The 10,637-nt window shown below is 47.0% G+C and overlaps 2 protein-coding genes across 3 annotated transcripts in view; one reads left to right on the top strand and one right to left on the bottom strand.

The window, feature by feature from the left end:
* Window positions 1-1,545: 1,545 nt before the first annotated feature.
* Window positions 1,546-7,847, bottom strand: RBM12B (RNA binding motif protein 12B). 2 transcript variants are annotated; one of them, XM_083825733.1, is made up of 3 exons: window positions 7,728-7,847; window positions 5,000-5,045; window positions 1,546-4,281 (listed from the first exon to the last, which is right to left on the bottom strand). In XM_083825733.1, exon 3 carries the CDS (start codon window positions 4,251-4,253, stop codon window positions 2,151-2,153), a length of 2,103 nt encoding a protein of 700 aa, XP_083681859.1. In that variant the 5' UTR covers window positions 4,254-4,281; window positions 5,000-5,045; window positions 7,728-7,847; the 3' UTR covers window positions 1,546-2,150. The 2 variants fall into 2 exon arrangements, with proteins under 2 accessions (XP_083681859.1, XP_083681860.1); XM_083825734.1 differs by having other exon boundaries at window positions 5,000-7,834.
* Window positions 7,848-9,445: 1,598 nt separating this feature from the next.
* TMEM67 (transmembrane protein 67) overlaps window positions 9,446-10,637 on the top strand; it is a 32,031-nt gene continuing 30,839 nt past the window's right edge. Inside the window, exon 1 of the mRNA XM_083825603.1 lies at window positions 9,446-10,628. Coding sequence (XP_083681729.1) covers window positions 10,448-10,628 — 181 coding nt within the window. The 5' untranslated portion in view covers window positions 9,446-10,447. The remainder of the gene's footprint in view (window positions 10,629-10,637) is intronic.

Here is a 10,637-nt window from a genome sequence, read left to right as displayed (position 1 = left end):
ACGGTAAAAAATTTACCGAATTATATTCAGTATTTGACAACCCCTATTTTGGTGTTTTTAAATTCTTCCAGCTGCTACACATTACCTGGAGGAGAAAATAGTCGCTTTCATTCTTTACAAAACAACAGCAGGTAATAGAGGCAAGAATTAGTAGTAAAAATGTTAGTTTACAGAAATAAAGTTTTCAATGGCGTGATTAGAACATGCACCTTTATTTTGAGGATCCCTTTGGCATGCTATTATTTTCCCTACAGTCTGTTGGCTTTTCAATCACTTTTATAGCAACTCTGAAAAGCAGCAGGGTTTTTTTTTATTCCATTTAAATTCAGAGGAGCATTCAGGACAGCACACTTCTAAAGTTCCTACCAGTCAGCAAGAAAGTATCCAGGCTTTAAAATTTGGCCCTATCGAAGTTCTGCTGAGGAATCCACACCTATGAACTTGGCATTACCATTCTCATTTAAAATGCTTTTTTCTCAGCACTTAGAAGACAAGTAATATGCACAAGAAATGAAGCTGTATTAGCCTTTTAAAAATGATAGATGAAGGGGGTTGTCTTGTTAATTTCTAAAGAGCTTACGTGAAATTTTGTAATGATGATGACTTCACATAAAAGAATAATTAAGGTTTGACCTCCAGCAAGGGTGATCAGGCACTGGAACAGGCTCCTCCGAGAGGCTGTGGTGGTCTCTGTCCTTGGAGATACTGGAAACCCAAGGCACAAGGCCTTGATTAACGTGTTCTAATTGGCCCTGCTTTGCACAGTGGGGTTGAATGGGAGACTTCCAGGTCCCTTCTCAACCTCAACTGCTCTATCAATCTATGCTTTTTTTGGTATTGCCTGAGCAAAGGTTAAAACTAGGTTTCATCATCGAGTAGCAAGTGTGCTGTCTTCGTTTCAGAGGCAACTGCCAAAACTTCCTAAAATTCTTTAGTAATCCAAGTACTATCTCACTACAGTTGTGATTGCCACGGTGTATTCACACCAGTTTACTAAGCCTGAATTTTGAAGATGCAGAGGTTTCTCCTCAATCGGGATAGTTTTTATTTCTTACTAAAGTTTGTGTACGCTGGTACCAAACTTGTCAAAGCATTCCGAACACTGACAGTTTGTTTTGTTATACAAGAAAGAATAAAACAGCTCGTGAGCATGGTTGCCAGTGACACATTAGTTAAAACTGATTATGTATTGACCCAGAATGCATCCAGCCATCATTAGCAAGTTGATATTCATATAACAAGCACGTGGAGATGAACTAAAGACCACTGAATGTTCAGGCTGAAGCCAAAATTCTTGCTGTAATTTTAGTATTCATTTTCTGCCTCAAAGGTACTACATTGAGTGAAGAGAGCAAGAAAGCCTGTCCACCCGATTCGTGGAGATCCTGGAGTCTTTGTGAGCTGTGTGTTCATTGCTACGTTGACAAACTTTGAACAGTTCAATCCTTCCACAGAAAGCAGCCAGCATCATTCTCACAAAGACCCAGGTATGCTGAAAATAGTTGAGGTGAGTAACTAGACAAGTTTTAATTATAAGACACACACTTAATAACAACTTCTTTTTTATTTAAAAAAGTTGCAAAGCCAGCAAAGCCAGCTAATGTGAACAGATCTTTTTTCTTCTAATAGGGATGCCTGCAAACACATGAAACCGAACAAAACCTGAACAGCTTACACGAAAAAAAAAAAATCAGTCTTTTTTAATTTTATTAAGCTAACCTCAATAAAAACTGTTACTGACTAATGCAGATAGCACTGAAGTTTTTCTCTTTGAACCGTTTGCGTGGTCAGTCAACCAGCACTTACAGTTGTATTTGATGCAAAGTCAGGGGACACGAATTAAAGCAAACAAAAAAAAAAGAAGAAAAAAACAAAGCATTAGAAATCCATGCTTTTATACCTTGCTGTAAAATATTCAATGTCCTCCAAAATTTCAGGGCTCTTCTCTGCCACAAGAAGTAGGCACAATACATGTCTCATATCTTAACCGTACAGGTATTTCAACCCAGAGCTAAACACCCCAACTAGGTATTATTTACAACCGTTGATGGAAACCGTTTCTTCTTCAACTTCTAGTAATTAAAAACGTAAAAACAACTGTCAATACTGTCAAATCTAGAATGCTTTATTCTAGAGCATCTTTTCCTCCTTTACAGCAAGCTCAGCTTAACCTTCCTGGGACCAATTGGCCTATCATTCAATTCGTTAATAGCAGCCATCGCTTCCTCATAGTTTGTCATAGCAACAATGGCATCACCCGAAGGCAACCCTTGTTCGTTATACTGTACGGAAACCGACTCCGGTATGACTCTGTAGCCATAGAAAAAATCCAGAATCTCATTAGGAGTCGCTTTAAAAGGTAAATTTTTCAATCGAATAGGAACGACACGGTCAGAACCACCACCACCACTGAAATTTGGGTCCGGCATAAATCTTCCTTCTGGGAAATTCCCCATTTTATTATTCCCAAACTCCATTCTGCCAAAGTGTTCGCTGTCACCACCAAAATCCATGAGGGGTGGCGGGCCTCTAAAATCCTTAGGAGGGCACATGAAGTTCTCAGGGGGGTGCCTAAATTCAGAAGGATGCCTGAAGTTCCCAGGGGGACCAAACGAGTGCATGGGTGGCCCTTGTGGCGGCCCAGGCGGTGAACCAACCGGACGGGAAAGCTCACCTCTGTCATACGCGTGTGAATGCCCCTGCATCTCATTTGGGGCCGAGAACGGAACAGTTACACCAAACTTTTGCATCTGCTCTTCAGATATCAGTCTCAGTAACACCTCCGTTCCCAAGAACCTTCGACGATTTAAGTTCTCTGCTTTCATGGCTTGTTCTTCAGATTTAAACTTCACTAAGGCTTCTCCCAGCCCAGCTCCTTTGTCGTCATAGAGCAAGTAAATGTCATCTTCATCGATATCAAATCTCTCAAAGAACTTTTGCACTTCGACTTTTGTCACATCAAATGGAAAATTCCTCACATAAGCACACACCTTAGGGCCAGAATGACCTTCCCGGTAACTTTTTTCTGTCATGGCCTGTCCAGGAAGATCTCTTTCCTGAGATCTTCTCCTCTCGTAAGAATCAATTATTTTCAACATAGACTTCCTTGAAATTGGAAAAATGTAAACGGGACGATTGAGAAGAACCTTTCTATGGCACTCCAAAGCAGCCTGATAATCTCTCTCACTCCTTAACATCACAAAGGCATCTCTAGTCCTCCTCTGATGCTTGTCCGTTAGAAGCTTGATTTGTTTGCTGCATATATCCAGATCAGGGAAAAAAGCTCTCAAATCTCTCTTCTCCACGTTAGTTGAAAGATTCCTTAAGTGTATGTAATATTCCTGGCTGGGAGGTGAACGAGAGCGCGTTCTTTGTCTCCTTGGTGATCTCGAATGAGAATGTTTCCTTGCGTGCATGTAGCCCGAACTTCTTGGAGAACGTTCTTTGAAGAAGTGATCCATCTCATTCGGCACGTCTACCCTCCCGCCATACTCAATCCACCGTTCCTCCGTAGTCGGACTGATTTCTATGAACCTCTGCCCCATGTACTGTCTGTGGCGTTTAAGTCCCTCTAAGGCATCACCAGGCGTAGCGAATTTTACCAAGCAATCACCATTGTTTAAACCGTTACGATGCTTTATCAGAATCACCCCGTCCACGCGTATTCCGGAAAGGAACGCACGCACCGCATCTTCTGTCGCAGAGTACGGTATGCCACGCAGGAATAAGTACAGATCATCTGGGTTAAATGCATGAGAATCCTTTCTTGACTGATAGCTTGATTTAGGCATGCCTACATCACCGTGTCTCGTGCCATTGGCATGGAAACCAGCCTCCGGGTGGTTTGGCGGACCGTAACCAGACTTATTTATTCCTTTCGTAATAGCCGCGACTAAATGCGAAATGTCTCCGACACCCGATGCACCAGAACCATTAGCACCTGTTCGTCTAGACCCAGACAGAGTTTCTCGGCCCCCTCGGTCAAATCGTTTCCGGCTCATTTCTATGGTATTCTGCATCTCTGCCTTGCTGCTGAGAAAGAGCTCTACGCGGGAGTCCTTGATAAACCCTCCTGAACAGCTCATGGCACGCCGTGCGTCTTCGTCTGTTGCAAATATAATAAAAGCCTCCCCAATTTCTCCTCCAATAATATGCACACCTCCATCGGGAATATTCAATCCCAAGAAGAAACGACGAATATCTGCAGGACCCGCAACAACAGGAAGCCCCTGTAAACGGATGACTACAGCCATGCTGAGCTCAACCCACAGCAAAAATCACCTGCAGACAAAAAGGTACACATGATAGCACGTCTTTAGTACTCAGCTATTACAGTATCTTAACACTTAAGCCTTTTTAATGAATGCCCTTGTCTCAATCAAGAGAGAAGGCACGAAAAAACTCACACGTTCAAAAGAATTGGATTAAAACAAGATTCGCTGAAAGTTGATTAGTCAGAACAATTAAGCTACTCCACCTGCACACGTGCACAAGTCTATCAGTATTCCCTATCCTAAGGGCAACAAAATCCACCTCAGTCGCTCCTCACCATCCACGATACCTGAAGAACACCTAAAGTCTTTCGTGGCATTGTTGCCGTATGCCGGAGATCTCTGCCCAGTCCCAAGGAACAAAAAAAATAATCCTGTTTGCTTTTGAACAGGACATTTGGGAACATAAACACCGAAAATGCTAGATGATAAAAGGAGAAAGGAAAAAGAATAATTGCGACACTGGGAAATGAAGTAATTCACCAACACTGATGACTTGACTGCTTTGACAAGTTGCTCTAACCAGTGATCGGTTCTGTTCAATACCGTACGTTTTCTCAGCGTTCAAAACTGTTGTCTCTTTCATGTAGTCAGAGTATTAATTGCAGCAGCCACATGCACTCAGGAGAGCATATCCTAGTTCCCAGCCACAAGACTGTGAGAAAAAAAGGCTGTGTACGATCTCGTCACAATACTCAGTGAGAAGTGTTAAGCTTTGGGCAGCTTACCTGTTTTTGCTTGGAAGACCTGATAAATTCTGTAAAATCAACTTAACTGTGGAAAGAAAATGAAACACAATTAATGGCTGATATCTGTACTTTGGTTTACAAACTGTGCTACATTGCTGCAGCTCATCCATAGCAGTGGCTAATATTAAAGCCAGGCATGTAACGAAACCACAATCTGGGATAAAATGAAGAACTCCTTCCACGTTCCAACACGTTATGCACTGCATCTTTGTGTTGCCATTTTAGAAGCAAAGGAAATTCAAAAGTTAAGTTGACTTCTGCAAATGATGAAAACACGATGAGGTTATTTGGTCATCGATTGTGCCATACCGAACTGTTGAAATCAAACAGATTGACAGCGAATTGAGGGGAAAACCCTCAATTCTTTGAGTCCTTGAAAGATGCGCAAGTCGATCTCAAGATTATGAAGTGTCCATTCTTCCAAAATCCACCTGCTTTCAAAGCTCACAACAAGAGTACGCTACTCACCAGTCCAGCACTGTACATAATGTCCACAGTGAAGACTATCAAAAGAACAAAATTAGGCAGCAAGGAGAAACTTCAGCAAGTGCTTCAATTCACAAAGCAGAGTTCAGTATTTTCCCTAACCGTTAACTGCCTTTCACAAGTAAGAACAAGTATCACTTAATCCACTGACTTGACCACATCCAAATTTTCAACACTATCGTCTAACGTCACACAACACAGAGCACAGTACTCTCAAAACAAAGACGAGCTCCCAGAACAACTAACTACATCCCTCTAAAACAACACAAGAGTCCAAGGCCCCGATGACAAGCATTTGTGAATATGCCCTGTGCAAAACCCTTGCTCAACAACCGTAAGGCACTAGATCCTGATGCCAAGTTATCTATTGATCACAGTAACTAGTCGCTCCACTTAAGCCTAGCAAAACGAGAGCAAAGACCAAATTCTGTAACTACCACGTTCTAGGTCACTTCTCCGTCAGCACTTTGTAAACACAACAAACCCAAACCAACTGCCTAATACCTGCACTGAAAACCATCAGCTCTCCATGTGTTTTGGGGGAGTGTTGACCCCAGCCAGCACCCACACAGTTGATTGTTTACCCCATCCTCACCAGCAGGATGGGGAAGAAAATCATAGGAAAGGCAAGAAGACTTGTGGGTCACGGTAAAGAAACTTTAATAACTGAAGAAAAAAAAGCAAAACAAAGGAAATCACTCACCACCTCCCACAGGTGGACTGATTCCCAGCCTGCCTCCAAACAACAGCCAACTTAGAAACCAAAAAGGCTCTTCCCCTCCACAGAAACCAAACAAAAAACCTTCTTCCTCTACCTCAGTTCGTGTTGCTGAGCATGACGTTACATGGCACGGAACATTTCTTTGGTCAGTCCGGGTCAGCTGCCCCGGCTGCGTCCCCTCACAACCTCTTGCCTACTCCCTGCCTGCTGGCTGCAGTGGCTGAGTGGGGAAAAGAGAGAGCCTTGACGCTGGGCAAGGGCTGCGCAGCAATAGCCAAAACACTGGTGTGTTGTCAACACTGTCCAGCCACCAATCCAAAACACAGCACCACAGCGGCTGCTACGAAGAAAGTTAGCTCCATCCCAGCCAGACCCTCTGCACTTTTTAATCTATCTTCTCAACAGATGTGATGGCCATGCCAAAAAAGCAAGGAGAGAATTCAAGGGCAGGATTTTCTCACAGGGCCTTCGTGTCTTGCAAAGTGAAATCCGCTGCCCTGCTACTTGATGATGCACTTTATCTGTAGTTGTTCTGAATTTCGCAATTCTGCATTCTCATCCTCATTTTTAAACAGCATTCAGAACAGATCTCCTCAGTATTTCTTCGGTGACAAACGGCAAGTTCTCCTGGGTGGACCAACACACAACCTCCAGTGTTTAAAACCAGACACACTGATTCCAGATCTTAACGTGACACTCAAGAAATCCACAAACAGAAGCGTAAGATCAGATAGCAAGCTTTCAGTAGCCATATATTAAACAACCAAGAAGTGGTAAGAACTGTATTTAAGCCATCCAACTGTTAAATGAATGACCAGAATGAGTGACTTTTACGATGCATGTTCACGAACTGAACAAGGACTTCAGAGGACAAAGGTTTACGTAATGAACAAACTGGCAACCTCATGGCAAGTTTAAAAGCAGAGGTATGCACGTCAATGCTTTAAGAAATTCTGTATTTGCCTCAGTTAACCGGAAAGCAGTACTACACCTATACCTCCACAGCCCCTGTGAACTCTGTATGCCATTAGAGCTTCACTCAAGAAACACCTCCCTCAAAAATAAATAAATAAATAAACAAACAAAACACTTCATGGAAGCTAAGCCTGCACTAAACTAGCATTTTTAGCACAACGCAAAGAGATTACAACAGTTCGCATGCAGCAGACGTGCGAGCCAGGAGGAGCAGCCACGGAAACACCCCGACCGTAAAAGCGAACAAGCACGAGGGTTAACGAACAACCGGCGGTTCCCAGCACGATCCGTCCTTCCGTCTGGGGGGCAGAGCGAGGCTGCCGGCAGCAGCGGGGAGGGAAGGAGAGGAGGGAGGGAAGGAGGAAGGGAGGCGCCGTGACAGGGCCGCGGGCCCGGGCAGCCGCCGCGCACCGCTCCACGAGGGCCGGGCTGCCGAGAGGCGGCGGTAGGGAAGCCCGGCGGCCCTCGGGGAGCGGAGGCTGCCCGGGAAGCCGCTCGCCGCCCCTCACGCCAGCCATCACCCACCGGCCGCGCCGCTAGGACAGGCTCCGCGCCCAGCCCCGCCGCCCGCAGCTCCCGGCACGGCTCCGCCAAGATGGCGCCCGCCGCCGCTTCCCCCCCCCTCGGCAGCCCGCGGCGGGGGAGGCCGAGTGCGCGTGCGCGACCCCCGCGGGTCCTTCCGCCGCTTTGGCGCGCGCGGCCGGGAGCGGGCGGCGCTGAGGGGAGCCGCGCTGCGGCACTGCGCATGCGCGTGGCGTTCGTCTGTCCGTCCCTCTTCCCTTCTGGGGAAGGGGGGGCTGAGGGGAGTCTTCGTTGCTCCCTACAAGTACCTGAAAGGAACGTGTGGGGAGCTGGGGTCGGCCTCTTCTCACAGATAATGCCATAGGACTAGAGGGAATGGCCTCACGTTGCTCCAGGGGAGGTTTAGGTTGGAAATTAGGAGACATTTCTTCTCAGAGAGAGCAGTCAGGCACTGGGACGGGTTGCCCAGGGAGGTGGTGGAGTCACCGTCCCTGGGGGTGTTCGAGAAGAGGTTGGACGTGGTGCTTAGGGACAGGGTTCAGTGGGTGATGTTGGTGTTTGGGGATGGTTGGACCGGATGATCTTGGAGGTCTTTTCCAACTTTAATGATTCTATGAATTAAAGGAGCTCTAGCAAAACAAATGCATCAATAATTGTCAAAAACAAAGGGTAAGTAATAGCTGAGGAAATACAGAGCCTTGTTGGCTGAACTTCAGGTGAACAATCCTCTTTTACATCCAAAAACCACACCTCCTGGTCAGAAATAGCCCCCTCCTTGCTTTAAGCCTAATGCTTTTGGAGCCTGCACAAGGAGTTAAAGGGTCACAGTGCCTTTATAGAGAAACAAGAAAGGGAAATAGCTGACAAGAAGTTTTTCTCACGTAACCACCAATTGTGGTAATTTTGTGTATAACTTGTAAGTATAAAAATGAATTTTCAGCGGTGAGGTGTGTGCTAGCTTTGTGGAGCTACCACCTAGCACCCATCTCTGCACAGATACAAAAAAAAATCTTGGCTATTAATCAGCTCTTTACACTGTGTTAAGAACAATGCTTTGGATGGACAAAAATCAGCATTTATGGCAGATTCACCCTCTCGATCATCCGAGCAGTCCTTATCTATCTTTTCTAAGATTAACTTGAGCTTAAGAAGTTGAATTCGTGCCAGTGTTTTTGACAGAGCCATCCCCAGAGCACTGTTGAAAGCAGATTGCCTGTTCTCTTCCAGAAATAAATTTCCTGGTAGTAAAAATACACAGTGTAACTGAGACATCAGTGAGATGTAGTTGAGCAACTAGTATGATGAGGTCCTCCTGTCCTTTGGGTTTGAGTTTTGGGAAGCAGGTATCCATTCTGTGTTAGAAAATCCCTAGAAAACAACAGGTGGTTGGCCACAAGTTGTGAAGCTGCCTTCTTAGGACCCAGCAGCTTGCTGGTAGTTGTAGGACTTCTGTGAAATCATTAACCCTTTGGATTAAAGGGCTTAGATGCAGTAGTTGTACATCAAAAATAATAATTAAAAAAAGGATTGAGATACCTGAGTAATAATTTTCGCACAGGAAGAAACTACTTTTTCTCGATTTTTTTTTCTAAAACTAACTTTCATGGTGCCATTGCCCAGGCATGTCTTGATACAGAGGAAGTTGTCTGTCCTGATTAAAAACACTGGAGATGTTTTTAAAAAAAACACATGCAACATTGCAACGGGAAATACCTATGACAAGTGTTTGCTATCCCTGGGAGGGGTGTTAGAAACAGAGACCAAAACATAACATGTTTCTGTTGTGGTTTAACCCCAGCAGGTAGCCAAGCACCACACAGGTGCTCTCTCACTCCCCTTGAAAAACCTCATGGGTTGAGATAAGGACAGGGAGGTTGCTCACCATTTACCACCAGGGGCAACATGATTCAATATGGGGAAGATCAATGTAATTTGTTGCCAATTAACAAGACTAGGGCAGCGAGAACTAAAAGCAAACTAAAACCACCTTCACCCCATCTACCCTCTTCCACCTCGTCCCCCCGAGCAGTGCAGGGGAAGGGAAAATGAGGGCTGTGGTCAGTCCCTGATGCTTCATCTCCACAGCTTCTTTACGGTCAATGTCTGCCCCTGCTTCAATATGGGGTCCCTCCCACGGGATGCCGTCCTTCCTGAACTGAGCCTGCGGGGGCTGCCCACAGGCAGCAGCTCTTCAACAACTGCTCCCACACGGCTCCGTACCACGGGGTCCATCCCCCAGGAGCAAACTGCTCCAGCACGGGTCCCCCACGGGCGGCAGCTCCCCCCAGACCCCTGCTCCTGCGTGGGCTCCTCTCCACGGGCTGCAGCTCCGGCCCGGGGCCTGCTCCTGCGGGGGCTCTCCATGGGCCGCAGCCTCCTCCAGGCCACATCCACCTGCTCCACCGGGGGCTCCTCCACGGGCTGCAGCGTGGAGATCTGCTCCGTGTGGGACCCGTGGGCTGCAGGGGCACAGCCTGCTCACAAGGCACAACCCAGCAGAGCAGACCCGCAGAGTACAGTAACAGGTTTCCAAGCAACACTAACACACAACCACCAGCAGGCCGCCCACGAGGCACAATCAGACTCCCCAGCGTGCCGCGAGCAGCCCTGGCAGCGCCTGAGGACCGCTAACTCCCGCAGTTATTTCCCAGCCCCGCTCTCGGTCCCTCCCGCCCGCCGTACGGGGGCGGCCCCGCCGTGAGGCTGCGCGGCCGCCGGTGCCCATGGCGCTGCCGCTGCCGCTGCCGCCGCCGCTGCTGCTGCTGCTGGTGGCGGGGTTGCCGCCCGGCCGCGGCTTCTCGCTGCCCCTGCAGCGTCCCGCCGAGTGCGGCCGTGCCCGGTACTTCGACGTCTCTCGCCTGGCCTGCGGGCCCTGCGCGGCCAACCAGACACCGAGCGCCGGCGGTGAGCGAG

This window comes from Anser anser, assembly GCF_964211835.1.
Source record: "Anser anser genome assembly, chromosome: 2".
In the NCBI taxonomy this organism is placed as follows: domain Eukaryota; kingdom Metazoa; phylum Chordata; class Aves; order Anseriformes; family Anatidae; genus Anser; species Anser anser.
Note: the sequence above shows the minus strand (reverse complement) of the source record. Positions and strands in the feature narration are given on the sequence as shown.

Excerpts from the sequence above, each read along its gene's own strand:
- RBM12B (XM_083825733.1), bottom strand. The coding sequence starts at position 4,253 with ATGGCTGTAGTCATCCGTTTACAGGGGCTTCCTGTTGTTGCGGGTCCT.